The sequence below is a fragment of the Colletes latitarsis genome, chromosome 8, assembly GCF_051014445.1.
Source record: "Colletes latitarsis isolate SP2378_abdomen chromosome 8, iyColLati1, whole genome shotgun sequence".
In the NCBI taxonomy this organism is placed as follows: domain Eukaryota; kingdom Metazoa; phylum Arthropoda; class Insecta; order Hymenoptera; family Colletidae; genus Colletes; species Colletes latitarsis.
Window position 1 is genome coordinate 19833178 of NC_135141.1, and position 18947 is coordinate 19852124.

General features: G+C 32.2%; 1 protein-coding gene across 2 annotated transcripts in view; it reads right to left on the bottom strand.

Moving 5' to 3' along the window:
• The window catches only part of Raskol (Ras GTPase-activating protein raskol), a 351754-nt gene that overhangs the window by 276697 nt on the left and 56110 nt on the right, over positions 1-18947 (bottom strand). The window contains exon 3 of one of the 2 annotated variants that reach the window (XM_076770850.1): positions 12174-12384. In XM_076770850.1, the coding sequence (XP_076626965.1) occupies positions 12174-12276 (103 nt within the window). In that variant the 5' untranslated portion in view covers positions 12277-12384. Of the gene's footprint in view, positions 1-12173; positions 12490-18947 lie in introns of both variants that reach the window. The other variant, XM_076770849.1, reaches the window with a different exon arrangement.

Here is an 18947-nt window from a genome sequence, read left to right on the forward strand (position 1 = left end):
AATATATAAAAATAACACTTTGTTATTTAAATATAAAATTATTATTTGTAAATTTTAGTAATCACCGAACTCGTGTGTTTTCATTTCGAAGCGAACTGCACCGTGAAAGCAGAGAATTTTAAATCCTCGTTTTACGACTTTCCCATTAATTTACATAGGAACGTGAGATGAAATGTTCACGACTTGCGCCGGCATAAACAGTATTTTAGGAACGCTTATTGCAACATTTTCCAATAAAACCGTCCCCTCGAAATCTCTCAAAACAGTTACTTTAAAATTTATTGCAAGAATATTGTCGATATTACTTTAACACTGAAAATCTCAGTTTTAATTCTCCGTCTCGAGTGGAAATTTTCTATTTAAAATTAATTGAACTAGGGTAAAATAAAACTCGATAAAAACAATTTTTAAAAATCCTCAACGATAAATTTACGATCAGTATCACGCTACTTCGATATATTAAATAATAAATACACGAAAGCACTGATTACAAAAGTTACTGTATAATTTTTATTATTCCTTAAATATTATTTCCTTTTGCATTAAAGGATTTTTCCAATTAATAAACGAATGACCCATTTTTACTAAAGTAATAATTACTTTTTCGATAAAAGTCCGATAAAATAAAATAAATACACGAAAGCACTGATTACAAAATTTATTTTATAATTTTTGTTATTCTTTAAATATTATTTCCTTTTGCATCAAAGGATTTTTCCAATTAATAAACGAATGACCCATTTTTACTAAAGTAATAATTACTTTTTCGATAAAACTCCGATAAAATAAAATAATAAATACACGAAAGCACTGATTACAAAATTTATTTTATAATTTTTGTTATTCTTTAAATATTATTTCCTTTTGCATTAAAGGTATTTTCCAGTTAATAAACGAATGATACTAAAATAGACCCATTTTTAGTAAAGTAATAATTAATTTTTCGATCGTTGTCGAAACAAAAAGAATGCGAAACAAACGTGATAAAAAGAAGGGAACGTACGTACGCTTGTAACAATTTCCGATATCCTGCTGCACGTATCGGATTCTCATATTGCTGATGCACTCTAATTACTAACCAGCTCGTCCTTGAGCAATTATTAGATCATCCGCGAATAAATCTACCCGGATTGAAGAAGCCTCAAATCCGCTATTCCAGACGCCGGTGCATCGTTTCCTCGCCGCACGTCGCTCTTTATTATGTCTTGCTCGTTTAATCATGGAAACGATGAAGTCACTACCTGGCTATTGTCCTTCAAGCATCGCAGGATACGCGTCCATGTTTTATTAATACTCTTGAGCAATCATCGAGACGTTTCATCTCTTCCAGCGAAGCTCCGTTTCTCGTAAAGTAGCGACGCGAAACGCTAATCTCTGAATTACGGGCCAATGGAAAGTTTACAACAAACTATTTTACATAAATATTTCTGTTCGAACATTGTTCGTCGATCAGGAGAAATGCATAACATTCGTTAGATAACTTTTCATCCACTCACAAAGTTAATTCGCGTATCACTCGAAACAATTTTTCATTCGACAAAAACCACGTAAATTTGAAAGAAATGCTGACCTAAATCCCCAGTCGAGATTCACTGGAATTCACGTTAAAAGTCACTAAGATCGATGCACAAAAGCGTCAGCGCTGACCGAGGAACACGATGGCCACTTCGGAGCGACCAGTCGCGAGATTAACGCTCGGATTCGGATTCAAGGAGGTCGCTGGTGGCCCCGGTCGTCGCGATTCCGATCGGTTCGAAGTAAAGTGCGAGCACTGGGCGGGATCCAGGGTCGATCGAGTCGCTTCCAAGTGGCACAGATCCTCTCGAGCGAAAGAAGGGACCGGCGTATCTCCTCGATGGTAATTATCGTCGCCGCGAAAAAATAAATACCCCGTAGACGGGGACGACGGGATCGATTCGCGTGGAGTTTCTGCTCCCAGATAGACAGCGAACACGATACAGTCAGGAATGAACTGCCGCGAGCGGAGGCTGTGTATGAAAGTAAATATTAACGCGGCCTCCCTCGGTTACGTTTGCAGGCCGCGCGAGAGATCTTGTAAATACTACCTCACGTAGGTGCAGAAGCAAAACCGTGCAGGACGGAGCAGGAGGAATGGCTACAAGTAGCTCTTGTCAACTTTACTCACATTATTTGGAGAAGTCTATTCTTAATCCTGTTAGAAGTCTAACATGGTTACCAGACGTCCTCAACATCGCTCGTTTTATTTACTGGATTTCTATTCTTAATTCGGTTAGTTGACGTAAGCTGGTTAGAATCTCATCAACACGGGCTGGGATTACTTTACTGGGGTTGCATCTTCATCTGGAATCGACGACATCGGGTTCCAAAATAGCAGTCTAACTACCGTTTTGAGACAAATTATACTGTATGGATATTTTCGATTCTTCTGGAAATTTATTTGGAACATTCTTAATTAAGTTAAGCTGGTTAGAGTGGATTGGATTAGTCACAGAATGTTACATCTTCATCTGAAATCAGTTTTAAAAGAGAACGAGTCTACTAATCGTTATTTCGAGAAAAACACTTCTTTTCTGTATATCTTACTCGATTCTCTATGGATCTTTTCGATTCTTCTGGAAATTTAGAACATTCTATTCTAAATTGAGTTTGTTAAGTTAGAGTGGATCAACCACTGGATTGGATTACTCACAAAACGTTGCATCTTCAACTGAAGTCAGTTTTAAAAAAGAACGAGTCTACCAATCGTTATTTTCAGAAAAATATTTCTTTTTTCTATATCTTACTCAATTCTCTATGGATCTTTTCGATTCTTCTAGAAATTTATTTAAAACATTCTATTCTAAATTGAGTTTGTTAAGCTGGTTAGAGTGGATCAACCACTAGGTTGTGAGTAATCTAATTCAACTCAAGTCAGTTTTAAAAAAGAACGAGTCTACCAATCGTTATTTTCAGAAAAATACTTCTTTTTTCTATATCTTACTCAATTCTCTATGGATCTTTTCGATTCTTCTAGAAATTTATTTAAAACATTCTATTCTAAATTGAGTTTGTTAAGCTGGTTAGAGTGGATCAACCACTAGGTTGTGAGTAATCTAATTCAACTCAAGTCAGTTTTAAAAAAGAACAAGTCTATCAATCGTTATTTTGAGAAAAACACTTCTTTTTTATATCTCACTCGATTCTCCATGGATCTTTTCGATTCTTCTGGAAATGTATTTAGCACATTCTATTCTAAATTGAGTTTGTTATGCTGGTTAGAGTGGATCAACCACTAGGTTGTGAGTAATCTAATTCAACTCAAGTCAGTTTTAAAAAAGAACGAGTCTACCAATCGTTATTTTGAGAAAAACACTTCTTTTTTCTATATCTTACTCGATTCTCTATGGATCTTTTCGATTCTTCTGGAAATTTATTTAGAACATTCTATTCTTAATTCAGTTTGTTAAGCTGGTTAGAGTGGGTTGGATTACTCACAGAATGTTGCATCTTCATCTGAAGTCAGTTTTAAAAGAGAACGATTCTACCAATCGTTATTTTCAGAAAAACACTTCTTTTTCTATATCTTACTCGATTCTTCTGGAAATTTATTTAGAACATTCTATTCTAAATTGAGTTTGTTAAGCTGGTTACAGTGGACTACTCACAGAACGTTGCATCTTCAACTGAAGTCAGTTTTAAAAGAGAACGAGTCTACTAATCCTTATTTTGAGAAAAAAACTGCTTTTTGTGTATCTTGCTCGATTCTCTGTGGATCTTTTTTATTTTTCTTCTGAGAATTTTTTCTACATATACTTCTATCATTTTTATATTTGTATGGATGTTAGTTAACTAGTTTCTTTCGTACAAAGAATTGTGAAACATGGCTTTAATTTGTACGTTTTCCTCAATTCTCTATTCATCTTTTTGATTTTTCTTCTCAGAATATTTTGTACGTATACTTCCATCATTTTTATAATTTCTAACGTTGTTAGTCGACCAACTTTTTTCTACAAAGAGTTATAAACCATGGATTTCAATTGTTTCACTTCGAAATTCAACTTTTAAATAGGTCGATTTTCTGTTCGTTCGCCAATGAAAAATATCGACTGGCCACACACCTAATGCAAAATCCTCCTGAAAGGCGTACGCCACGAGTGGAATAGAAACTCAGTCAAGTGTTTGAATCATAAATTAGCGATGGGTGCAGCGTTATGAGATCTAAGCTCCTGCATTGGCATACCAGCTTTCACTCGTTCAAACATAAGTTTGAAGACGCAAAGATTCGAGCAGATTCCGAGTACCATGTTCGATCGAAAATGATTTGTCTTATTTGCAAAAATATTTCTTTTTTCTTTCAGTGCACACTGTTTCCAATAAACTTGTTTCGAGGGGATAAATCCTGATACGATCGTTTCGAGGAAGATATAATACTTACTATAGTATCTACTATATTTCCAATTAGAAAGTGTTTTAGAGTATTAATTTTCTTATCGAAGCGTGTCTCTATAACGGCAGACATGAATTTTGATGACAAAAATTTAAGACGAATGAGATCAAATGGCATAACGATAATTCATTAATCGCAAAATATAAAACGGTATGACAACAGGAAGGCTGCAATTATTGGCAATAAAATTATTTTCATTAAGAATCTTCCGAGCATTTATGGGATTAAAAAAAGAGCTTAGATAGTTTGAGCTATAAAAAGAATGCAATTTAATGGGGTTAAGTTCGTTAAAATAATTTATGGTATCTAGCAACGCAGGTACAGGATCCATAAACCTCTAAGGCTAACTTTCTTTTATGTTATTTTTGAAATATCAAACGATCAACGTGAAACAAGTGATCCAAAATCAAATGTTTATGAAAATTTGACGGATCAGCTATCACAGACAAAATCTGGATTTATTGAATATTCTGTTATTTCATGGTAATATATCAGAATTTCATATTCATTCATACATAATTTATAATATTTCGGGTGTCCTAAACACTATTTTATATTCGTCGAATTAACATTTGGCATTTTTCAAAGAATTTGCACATTTAACAATTTTTTAACAGTTTTCAAGTTTCATTATACTTGAAAAGGACTGCAAATCACTGTCAGAAACGTACACAAATGCTTGTAATTTTTGCAATTTTAAGAATTAGGATCAAAAAATAAATATTAATAACACAAACTAGAAAGAGCAAATGTTTATGTTGCGATTTGATTGATCTAGTGAGTTATGAGAGCAGTTTTTATTTAGAAAAAAATGTATTCTGCGTTCCCAAAGCTATTTTTATTCGAAGAACCGTCGCCCTTAGCGAGTCTATCACGAATGGTGGTTTCCTGTTCAATTTTTGAACGCCTTCGCGTGATTCGCGTGTCACCAGCGTCTGACGAAGTGGCAAACTGCTAGTATTTTTAGAAGTTTGTTTCGTTCGAGCCTTTGAGACGCGTCTCGAGTCGAAAATTTGTGGTTCGCAGACGTTCTTGGTTCAACGGTGCCGTACATTCACGTGAATTATCATTATTATTTCCTTCGAATGAGAATTCCGGCAAAATGTACTCTAAACAGCAAATTTGATGCACGATGCCTTTATTAGCAACTTCTATTTCGACCCTACATAACTAAAATTTATATTATTACATATTTTACAAAATATCTCTGGGAAAAATTTTAATGGGAGATTCTAGGGGCCAAAATAAGACGAAAATCAAGAATACCGTTTTGTTGATGGAGGCTTTGTTAAAAAGTTATTAACAATTAAATTCAAAAATTTCAAATCGTTCTAGAAAAATTATTTTTGGTCGCGGGAGTCGATTACAATCATTTTTGGTGAATAGACGCACCCCAGAAATTCTACGCAGTTTCGAGAAAAAAATTCATTACTGAAAATATAATATCTGACCATAACTGTCTGTTATCCTGAAAATTGAAAAGTTTCAAATCGTTCTGGAAAAATTATTTTCGGTTGCGGGGGTCAATTACAATCATTTTTGGTGAATAAACATACCCCCGAAATCTTGCACATTTTCGAGAAAAAAATTCTTACCGAAAATCTAATTTGAGGCCAGAATTGCTTCCCTGAAATTTCATGCATATCTTTAAAACGTCGTAACTTTTTAACGGATTGAAGGATTTTAATATTTAAAAAAACAATCAACGCGTATTTTAGTAAAGAATATGTAGAAATTCTAAAAATATTGGAAAAATTGCTCCTTGATCCCGTAAAATGTGAAAAACCCCACAAAAGTGGTCCAATTTTTAAACGACCATAACTCCTACAATAGTAAAGGTATCTCATTGAAATTTAGTTTGGAAATAGAGCTCATAGATACCTACAAAAAAGTATAAGACAACTTTTCTGTAGAGCATCAAACAAATTTATTAAAACTGAAAAACAAGTTTTTAAGAAAAATCGTCAGGGGGTAGCTGCTGAAATTTTTCAGTGAAAAAAAAATTTCAAATCGTTTTAAAAAAATTATTTTTGGTTGCGGGGGTCAATTACAATCATTTTTGGTCATTACACATACCTTCGAAATTCTACGCATTATCAAGAAAAAAATTCATTAACAAAAATGAAATGTGTAGCCAAAAAATGGTTCCCCGCATTCATATCTTTAAAACGTCATAATTTCTGAACGGATTGAAGGATTTTAATATTTAAAAAAGCAATCAACGCGTATTTTAGTAGAGAATATGTAGAAATTCTAAAAATATTGGAAAAATTGCTCCTTGATCCCGTAAAATGTGAAAAACCCCATAAAAATAGCCCAATTTCCAAACAGCCATAACTCCTACAATAGTGAATATATTTCAATGAAACTTTTTTCTGAAGTAGAGCTCATGAGTACCTACAGAAAAGTATTAGACAACTTTTCTGTAGGGCGTTAAACAAAATTACTAAAAATGAAAAAGTAATTTTTAAGAAAAATCGATAGGGGGTAGGTGCCTAAATTTTTCAGCGAAAAAAAAGATCTCAAATCGTTCTGAAAAAATTATTTTCAGTTGCGGGGGTCAATTACGATCATTCTTGGTGAATAGACATACCTTCAAATTCCTACCCATTTTGGAGAAAAAAATTCGAGAAAGTGTGAAATTTGTCGACGAAAATAAAAGAATTTCAAATCGTTCTGAAAAAATTATTTTCGGTTGCGGGGATCAATTATAATCATTTTTGGTGAATAGAAATCCTGCGCATTTTCAAGAAAAAAAATCAGTACGGTCGGAACTATAAACGTTAATAACTGTTTAACGAAGCCCCCATCAACAAATTGGTATTCTTGATTTTCGTCTTATTTTGGCCTCTAGAATCCCCCATTAAAATTTTTCCCAGTGGTGACCGAACACTCTGTATAGGTTTTCTATTTCTCACATTCTGTAAAAAATTTTACATCAAACTTCCAAGTTGTTTAACAGTTTATGTTTTCACTCGTTCGACTCGACAATTAATCTTTGATCACGTTTTCAGGATTTTCTTTCAACCTCGTTTAACGAAGGTGGCGCGGCGAATTATTTACTTTAATCGCGCACCATCCCCCCCCTTGATGGAGACAACGTCGCGAAAAAGTTGATTAAATAATTCATACCAAAACTATATATGGCTATTGCTCGTTATTTTCGAAGAATTTCACGTCGCGTTAATTATGCATGAGCGGCGCCTTAAACATTTAACGCTCTCAGAAAAATACGTTAATTATAGCATTCGCGAGCATAGTTTATCGCGAACGTTTCGATCGTTGATTTACGACAGTCTTTGGCAAAGAGGCTCAGTCAGCTGAAATAATTATTTTTCGTTGAATAAATTCAGTGAAATTTTTTGGAACGTACACCATCGAGGGAGAACAATTTCCCAGGACGAAATAACATTTTCTACGCCCCGGCGAGTCTAAATTCATTCGCCGTCGAAACACATTGTTCGACGCTCGAAACAGATTCCAGCAACGGAATTTCGATCAGCGTGAAAGCTTCGACGTTTGGAAAACTTTGCTTGGAAAACGCATCTGTGACGACCGTGCCAACTGCGACTCGTTCTCCTTTTTTCTCACGAGTGGTTTTCTTTTATGGGAAAGTAGAAGTGCAGTTTTAACGAGCGTAGGCCCCGTCACCTACGTTCCACGTAAATGTTGCGTGTCGTTATCCTACGCGGCGCGCTACGTATCGTCTAATCTCGTCGTGAAAACGACAACAACGAAACCAGGAATTCCACTTGCCCCGTAAATTGATCGCAATTAGACGAGGAACGTCAGAAAATTCTCATCCAACACTCGTCGATCTAAAATTGATTTTTAATTCGAATTATATGTTTGGAATTGATAGTATTTTTACTATTATTTAATTTTTGTTCAGTGGATTCAGGATGACCTCCAGTTTACATTTTCTAAAAATTAAAACCGGAGAAATAGTGAATGCCCATTTCATGTTTAATTTTGTTATGTTGCGCGAAATTGAAAAGTTTCAAATCGCTCTGGAAAAATTATTTTCAGCTGTGAGGGTCAATTACAATCATTTTTGGTGAATAGACATACCCCCGAAATCCTACGCATTTTCGAGAAAAAAAATCGGATAGATGCTGAAATTTTTCAAATCGTTCTGAAAAAATTATTTTTAATTGTAGGGGTCAATTACAATCAATTTTTGTGAATACACATACCTCCGAAATCCTACACGTTTTCAAGAAAAAAATTTCTGACTGAAAATCTAACGTGAGGTCAGAACTGGATCCCCGAAATCTAATGTGAATCTTTAAAATGTCATAACTCCTGAACGGATTGGACGATTTTAATGTTTAAAAAAGCAAACGACGCGTATTTTAGTGTAGAATATGTAGAAATTCTAAAAATATTCGAAAACTTGTTCCTTGACCCCCTAAAATGAGAAAAACCCCATAAAAATGGTCCAATTTTCAAACGACCATAACTCCTACAATAGTGAATATATTTCAATGAAACTTTTTCCTGAAGTAGAGTTCATAAATACCTACAAAAAAGTATTAGACAAAATTTCCGTAACGTGTCAATCAAATTTATTAAAAATGAAAAACCAAGTTTTAAGAAAAATCAACAGAGGGTAGCTGTTGAAATTTTTCGACAAAATTAAAAAATTTCAAATCGTTTGAGAAAAATTATTCTTGGTTGCAGGGGTCCATCATAATCATTTTCGGTCAATAGACATACTCCCGAAATCCTATCCACTTTCTAGAAAAAATTCATTATCGAAAATATAATGTGTGGCCAGAAATATTGCCCTGAAATTTCATGGGAATGTTTAAAATATCATAACTCCTGAACGGATTGGAGGATTTTTAAGTTTCGAAATGTAAATAACGCATATTTTAGTGTAGAATATGTAGAAATTTTAACAATATTGAAAAAGTTGTTCCTTGACCCCGTAAAGTGAGAAAAACCTCATAAAAATGGTCCAATTTTCAAACAGCCATACCTCCTACGATAGTGAATATATTTCAATGAAACTTTTTTCTAAAGTAGAGCTCATGGATACCTACAGAAAAGTATTAGACAACTTTCCTGTAGGGCGTCAAATAAAATTATCAAAAATGAAAAACGAATGTTTATGAAAAATCGACAGGGTGCGAAAAAAAAATTTCAAATCGTTCTGGAAAAATTATTTTCGGTTGCGGGGGTCAATTACAATAATTTTTGGTGAATAGACCTACCCCCGAAATCCAACTCCCTTTCTAGAAAAAAATTCAGTACTGGCGGAACTTTAAACGTTAATAACTTTTTAACGAAGCCTCCATCAACAAATTAGTATTCTTGATTTTCGTCTTATTTTAACCTCTAGAATCTCCCATTAAAATTTTTCTCTGGTGTGACCGAACACCCTGTATATGAGAAAATATATGACAGTGTATTAAGAAATAAATTTTCGTGTTTCAGAAAATACTAAAACTTGACATTACTCCATTTTTGTTTCGTTTATTAATGTTGTTTTATAAGTAAAGATTTATACAATTTTTAATTCTGAAGAAAATATATGACAATGTGTTGAAAAATAAATTTTCGTATTTCAGGGAACACTAAAACTTGACATTACACCATTTTTGTTTCATTTATTAATATTGTTTTGTAAGCAAAGATTTATACTATTGAATTTAGTACCAAAGATACAGAAATTATTAATACTTGTGTGAATATTGTAAAGCGAGAATGTTTCTCTCAAAAAGGAACTGCACACAAAAAAGAGTACAGTGGAAATCGTGTAATTTATATCGATAGATAAAGCGACACTCTCTCTTGCTATCTTTCCTGCTTCCTTCTTTTTGGTAATTAACGTTTACTTTCTATTCCCAGGGATGTCGTTGAAAATGTGGGACAACTACGATAAGAATGTAATGAGATACAATATTTTTATATTACTAATTTTCCACTCTTTTTTGCTTGAACTATTAACACATAAAACATGTAAAATATATTCACCTTAACCCGTACACTTTATATCTCATTTGATAAAATTACTTAAGAATTTTTATTAGTTTTAATATCGCATATTAAATAGTGGATAATTAAAGTTAAATGATCGAACAATAATAATATTTTTTTTCTTTGTTTATGGTTAAAAATTTCGATGTAAATATATCCTGGTACTCTGAACCATTTGCTTCAAAATATATTCATAATTAACATCTCAATGAGCCGTTAAAGGTCGCGAGGCGTCCCGTTTCGGGTAACTGACTCACCAGTTGGGTCGTTCGAGTCGAACGAGTTTGTGGCAGCCGAGTTTCTCGTCGTCGCATCAAACGCACCGCGCCGCGACCTTTAACAGCTCATTGAAATGTTAATTATAGAATTTCCACTTTAAAAAATCACACAGGAATTCGCAAATAGTCAAGACATATATTTTCTGAATTTTTAACCGGAGTCCATCGACCCGAATTTTTCAAAATAAAAATTTACATACAATTTTCAGTTTGTAAAAACCACTTTTTAGCTTGGGTGAAAATTTATTCTCACAGTACGATTCTTCCCGATGAAATCACCTTGTTTCAAAAATTATGATACGAGTGATAGTTTTGGAGATAAAAATTCTTTTTTGTAGTTCGATTTTTTACACTATTTGTGTCCTCTGTTTTAGAAACTATTTCGAATTAGAAAAATAATGACTCAAACTCCTGATTGTTGCTACAATAAATAATCAATTTTAGTTGTAACGTTTTTTATGTAAGTTACTTCCCTACGCAACTGATAATTAATATTGTCGTTCTATAAAGAATATTCAATTCTTAATACTCGTTAATATTTGCATCTTGGTTGACACTAATAGGTGTATCTTTTTGGATCCACATATCAGTCACTTTTAATTTTTTTAAATATTAAATACAAATTATAATTTATCTTATAAAAAGAAAAATATGTTTTAAATTTTCTCTCTCCTTCCCGCCATTTGGAATATTTAAAAAATAAATATTTTATTCTGCCTACTAATATAAGGTTCCCCTAAATTACTAATTAAAGAAAATCATCTAAGTAATACGCCATAACATCCAAGGATTTTTATTGTCATTTCAGAGACGACGTATTAGGTTCAATTTTTAATACCCGTTAATATTTGTATCTTGGTTGACATTAAAGTATTTTTTTGGATTCAGATATTAGTCACTTTTAAATTTTTTAAATATCAAATACAAATTATATTTCATCAGGTGAAAAGAAAAATACATTTTAAATTTTCTCTCTCTTTCCCGCCATTTGGAATATTTAAAGAATAAAAATTTTATTCTGCCTACTAATATAAGGTTCCCCTAAATTACTAATTAAAGAAAATCATCTAAGTAATACGCCATAACATCCAAGGATTTTTATTGTCATTTCAGAGACGACGTATTAGGTTCAATTTTTAATACCCGTTAATATTTGTATCTTGGTTGACATTAAAGTATTTTTTTGATCCAGATATTAGTCACTTTTAAATTTTTTAAATATTAAATACAAATTATATTTTATCTTATAAAATGAAAAATACATTTTAAATTTTCTTTCTACTTCCCGCCATTTGGAATATTTAAAGAATAAATATTTTATTCTGCCTACTAATATAAGGTTCCCCCAAATCGCTAATTAAAGAAAATCGACTAAGCAATACGCCGTAAGATCGAAGGATTTTTATCGTCGTTTCAGAGACGACGTACTAGGTTTTCAAAAAGTTTGATAGCCTTCAGGGGCGTATCGAGTTAAAAGCGATAATATTCGTCAATCGATCTACCTGATTCGAGATCGTCGTGATCGGATCCACGAAGGCAGGAGTGGAAACTGCGTGACAGTCGTCGACCGCCGGGCGACGCGCCCTCCGTCGAGACGTTGTGCATCTTCCAGGTCGATTCCTTTCGTTCGAACCGCCCCCGACGAGGCTCTTCACTTTCTCCCCGTCAAGTAGGACCGAGGTGGAGCGTGTACCGCGGCATTTTTTTCGCGACCTGGCGACGAGTACCGGGCTAATTAAGGATTAATTAACGGGTAACTACGCGCGATCGTTAGCCACAGGCGCGTGGGCGCAGCTTCTTTTTCGCTCTAGTTCACACCTGCAAAGAAAATCAAAGTCGTCGGGCTTGGTCCACGCGCGACGAACGTTCTCCAATTTCGCGACACGGCACTCCATTTTGCAGATCCACAGAGATTCTCTTAAGCTCCATACTAGTTTTATTAAACCCTACTATTTCTAATTTTTAGTGATTTATTTAAATTAAAATTGAAGAAAAATATCTCGCCACTCTGGGATGATTATGATTTGGTAAATAATGATTACAATAGTATTTTATTTGAAAGATATAAATATTGATAATATAAAATGTTGATAATATTTTTTATTTGAAGATGATTCACCGTATGGTTTTCTAGATATGATCGTTTAACCCTTAAATGGGGGATTATTTTGATCCATAATGTTTGCAATTTTTATGATTTATTTAAATTAAAATAAAGAAAAATATCTCGCCACTCTGGGATGATTATGATTTGGTAAATAATGATTACGATAGTTTTTTGTTTGAATAATTTAAATATTGATGAATATTTTTAATTTCAAGATGATTCACCGTATGGTTTTCTAGATATGATCGTCTAACCCTTAACTGGGGGATTATTTTGATCCATAATATTTGTAATTCTAAGCAACTTATTTAAATTAAAATTAAACAAAAATATCTCGCCACTTTGGGATGATTATGATTTGGTAAATAATGATTACGATAGTTTTTTGTTTGAATGATTTAAATATTGATGAATATTTTTAATTTCAAGATGATTCACCGTATGGTTTTCTAGATATCGTTAAACTCTTAAATAGGGGATTATTTTGACCCATAATATTTGTAATTCTTAACGATTTATTTAAATTAAAATTAAAGAAAAATATCTCGCCACTCTGGGATGATTATGATTTGGTAAATAATGATTGCGATAATATTTTGTTTGAATGATTTAAATATTGATGAATATTTTTAAATTGAAGATGATTCACCGTATGGTTTTCTAGATATCGTTAAACTCTTAAATAGGGGATTATTTTGACCCATAATATTTGTAATTCTTAGCGACTTATTTAAATTAAAATTAAACAAAAATATCTCGCCACTCTGGGATGATTATGATTTGGTAAATAATGATTGCGATAATATTTTGTTTGAATGATGTAAATATTGATGAATATTTTGTATTTGAAGATGATTCACCGTATGGTTTTCTAGATATCGTTTAACTCTTAAATAGGGGATCATTTTGATCCATAAGTAAAGTTTTGGTACTCTCATTGTGAAACAAGATGGTGAATTTCTAATAATTTAATAATAGTAAGATATTCAATTCTCTTAAAATTGTCGTTGGAGCCTATTATGTAAGACTTGAAACTTCGTTCAAATTTTTAAATACATTCTTCAAATGTGTGTCTAAACTTTATTTAATTAACTAGTCAATTTCAACCACTAACTGACATTTTTTTTTTCAGTTTTTGAACATATCACGAAAACGTTCCATACTATATTTGCTAGACTATGGTTTTTCAATTTGCGAGTCAATATGACAGGCAGACAACCCAATATTGTTGAAAGCCAGTTCTTTTCAATGTTCCCCTGTCAGGAAGTTGCAAATCATTCCCGTCTGAAAATCGAAATAAATTCCGGGGAATTCGCTAACTGGACGTCGGTCAAGGAAAACAAACACTGCGATAGATAATTACCAGTCACTCTCCCCACGTGTATTCGAACACTATAATGATGATTCACTCTATAAATGAAAGAAAACTTTGGGTGTTTCTTATGGAATTTTTCCCTCCATTAACTTTCACCAAACCTTGTGTTTTCATTATACTGTATTTTCTACTAACAAATTAATTTCTTTTATTTTTTTAAATTTAATATTAACGTGCATTTAATGTCCAATTATTACTAATAATAAACAGTGAACAAATTAATCAACAACACTCATATGTTTTTCCCCCAAGCGGTCACCCATCCTGTACTCGACCGCGCCCAATGCAGCTGCACTTCGCTAATCACAAGTGAATTGATGTTTCCAACACACCACGACCACTGACAGTTATACTTTTAATTTACACCCTTAAATATCTCACCATAAGAAAAAATGGACACACCAATTTTAAAAAACAAAAACCTTTTTTTTTCATTTATAATCGCCCATTATAGCGGTACGAATACGAGTGGGTGTATAATCACAGCGTTCGCCGGTCGTGTCAGATCGAATAATAAACTATTCATCGCACAGTGTTGAGCAATCCTTCCGTCTCCGATTATTTTCTATCTTTCGATTGTTTAATTCCACACGAGCTCTTCCCAGCGATTCTCTGGTATAACTCGGAGGCTTTTAATTTTTGTTTTTTTTTCTTTCATTTTTGTTTACTACCGCACCTGTGCACGGTTTACACGCGCACCGTGTACGGCGAATCGAAAGTGTAACCCTCGGATGAAAGTTTTCCTTTGTGGCCACGTATATGGGAATCCTGGACACTAGGAAAAGAGCTCGAGGAGCCCAGCGGCCTACGAGAAATAAATCACCGGAGGCTCGCGGCCCACAATTTGCGGGCCATCTGGCAGAAACCGCGTTGCACAATGAAGTGCGTCGAAAGAACGGTTTGGACGTTTATGGTGGCGCGCGCGGCAACACGGAATAGAGAAATGGCTTCGATAGCCATCCTAGAGACGCGAACGACAAGTGAAGAAACGTGCTTTCGAGATAACGAATTGCTACGCTGAAACCACCAATTATCTATTTAAATATCTTCTTTCGACCCTCGTGGATATTTCCTTTAAGGTTACTCTTTATTATTGCGCTGCGCAACCCCCCAAGGGATTATTGCCACCAGTTCACGTTTCCTTTAACATTGCAAACTGATAAATATTACTATTTATACAACTATTTTATTTATATTTCGTATTAGGAATTTATATTTACTAATCAGAGCTGTGATTTTATTTTTTCGTTTGTAAATTGAATTTTTTAAGTTATTTCAGAAAGGTTTGTGGGTTTTAAAATAAATACTTATACTTGTGAATCAGGGAATATTAAAAGGAATTCTTTACATTATTTACTTGAATATGTTGATAAGCAAAATTATCATTAAAGACGATCAGTGGCAATAAAATGTTCAAAACAAAAAATTTTATATTACTATTTGTAGAACTACTTTATTTATATTTTGTATTAGGGATTTATATTTACTAATCAGAGCTGTGATTATATTTTTTCGTTTCTAAATTGAAACCTAACTTAACTATATTTAAGTATACTTAATTTAAGTATACCTTTATCATTAAAATCGATCAGCAACAATAACATATCCAAAACAACAAATTTTATATTACTATTTGTACAACCATTTTATTTATATTTTGTATTGGGGATTTATATTTACTAATCAGAGCTGTGATTCTATTTTTTCGTTTGTAAATTGAATTTTTTAAGTTATTTCAGAAAGATTCGTGGTTATTAAAATAAATAAATTCTTTACATTATTTACTCGAATATTTTGATAAGTATAATTATCATTAGTGTCGTTCAACGACAATAAAATGTCAAAAATAAAAAATTTTATATTACTATTTGTACAACTATTTTATTTATATTTTGTATTGGGGATTTACATTTATTAATCAGAGCTGTGATTATATTTTTTCGTTTCTAAATTGAATTTTTTAAGTTATTTCAGAAAGATTCGTGGTTTTTAAAATAAATAAATTCTTTACATTATTTACTCGAATATTTTGATAAGTATAATTATCATTAGTGTCGTTCAATGACAATAAAATGTCAAAAATAAAAAATTTTATATTACTATTTGTACAACTATTTTATTTATATTTTGTATTAGGGATTTATATTTATTAATCAGAGCTGTGATTATATTTTTTCGTTTCTAAATTGAATTTTTTAAGTTATTTCAGAAAGGTTCGGGGGTTTTAAAATAAATATTTATTCTTGTGAATCAGGAAATATTAAAAGGAATTCTTTACATTATTTACTCGAATATTTTGATAAGCAAAATTATCATTAAAGACGATCAGTGGCAATAAAATGTTCAAAACAAAAAATTTTATATTACTATTTGTACAACTATTTTATTTATATTTTGTATTAGGGATTTATATTTACTAATTAGAGCTGTGATTATATTTTTTCGTTTGTAAATTGAATTTTTTAAATTATTTCAGAAAGATTCTGGATTTTAAAATAAATATTTATTCTTGTGAATCAGGGAATATTAAAAGGAATTCTTTACATTATTTACTCGAATATTTTGATAAGTATAATTATCATTAAAATCGATCAGTAACAATAAAATGTCCAAAACAAAAAATTTTATATTACTATTTGTACAACTATTTTATTTATACTTCATATTAGGGATTTATATTTACTAATCAGAGCTGTGATTATATTTTTTCGTTTGTAAATTGAATTTTTCAAATTATTTCAGAAAAGTTGCAAACGAAATTCTTTATATTATTTACTCGAATATTGTGATAAGTATAATTTTACCATTAAAATCGATCAGTGACAATAAAATACCTAAATTATAAATTTTAAATATCACGTGACACTACATTAACTAAATTATTGAGTTGCTTCGTTTACAATTTACTGTAAAACGTAATAAATTTTTGTTTAAAATAATTCCCAGCTCAGAGGCTTCGTATAGAATTGTATTCACGCCCTATAGTGTTCTCGCAATTATTTTGCACGTGTACACACGCGCACGCGCGACTGCTCACGATTGGTTAAACGTATAATTTATGCTCGCATTGCTAGCTATCGTGTAGGCTCGCTTATGCACGCATCGCGGCTCTCGTAGGTGTGCGTGGGCGCGGTGTACTTTTTAAATAGGCCGCCAGACTAGCTCGTAATTAAAGACCGAAAGGCAGAGAGATAAGTTTCGATTTCAGTACTCGAGGCATCGCGGTATCTTCGGTTGCCATTGGTCAGGCACGAGCAAAGTTTTATTCGGTTAGACCATAAACAATAGTAAAACGAACGCACGGTAATTTATTCGTGATATAAAATTGTTCGTTCTATTCGTTGTGGAATATTTTATAATTGAAATTTTTGATATGTTTACTTGCATAGATAGTTCTAATTATAATATGCACTATAAAATTAATTCTGTTATCTAGATAAAAATTTTGATACGATATTTTGATCTGCGTTTTTCAATTTTGTTTCTCTTTTGTTGAGTATGAGACAATTTTAATATTACAACGTATATTTATGAAATACATTCTTTCGTGATTATTCAATTTTGAAGATGAAGAAACTATAGAATGAATAATTAAATAAAATATAATAGCGAATTTAACGAGGAAGAATTGCATGAATACAAGAATTATAATGTAAGAATGTGTAAATATAAAACGGAAGAGATCAGAGATGCAATTACTAATATAGACATTAAATTAGACTCACATTATTGTTTCGAGGGTTAATTGCACTTGTATTTGAATTATTTATTAAGTAAACCTATTTGAAAACAAAGGACTCTGTTCTTCTTCCTTGAGAAAATAGCCACAATTAATATGGTTTACTATCAAACTGTTGTAAATTACAACTCTAATATCTAAAAGAATTTTTCTAAACAGGAGTTTACACGAATTACGATTAACTAATATGAAATCTTATTGAACAAATTTTGGAAAAAAGTTTGTGTATATTTTTTGTGCGATCTTGCATATAATTAAAAATTATTTTATTGTACCTCATCTTCCTAAAGCGCACATTTCATAACTTACATAATATTTCATAACAATATTCCAGTAATATTTATGAGACTTTCGGACCGTATAACCGCTCCTATCGGCCATTGCATTATTCAACAGACACGAATCGCATACGTATGAAATGGCAAAAAAAAAAAAAATAAATATAAATGTTTAGCATTGCAATTTAAAAGAAGGTGTAGCTACATATTACGTAATAAAGAAATATTCGCTGCTGGAGTTCGCTCCTAATTGGATAAAACGCATATCCTGAGGAACAATCAATCATAAATTTTCATAATTGTCGGATAACAGTCTTCGAGCATTGCGTGCCCATTACCATATCTAAAAGTGTATTTAAATTTGTTCTTTTAAAATAGCTCGCTCTCGATACATACGAAACAAAAAAAACTACATAATATTCTATGGAAAGCAGTACATTTTTCACCCGCGGTCACCGGTGACCGTCACTTCAAACTCAATCGTTTACGATGACCAAAAATCCAAATACTTGTCAAATTATAAACAACGCTGGGTACTAAAAATTCTATAAAATAGCAGGTGTGATAATTATCGTACGCCTCTATTTTTCACGCTACAATTTTGACAAATATCGAGAACGTCTCAACATAAAAAACAAAAAGAAATATACAGGGTGTTCAGCCAACACTGGGAAAAATGTTAATGGGAGATTCTAGAGGCCAAAATAAGACGAAAATAAAGAATACTAATTTGTTGATGGAGACTTTGTTAAAAAGTTATTAACGTTTAAAGTTCCG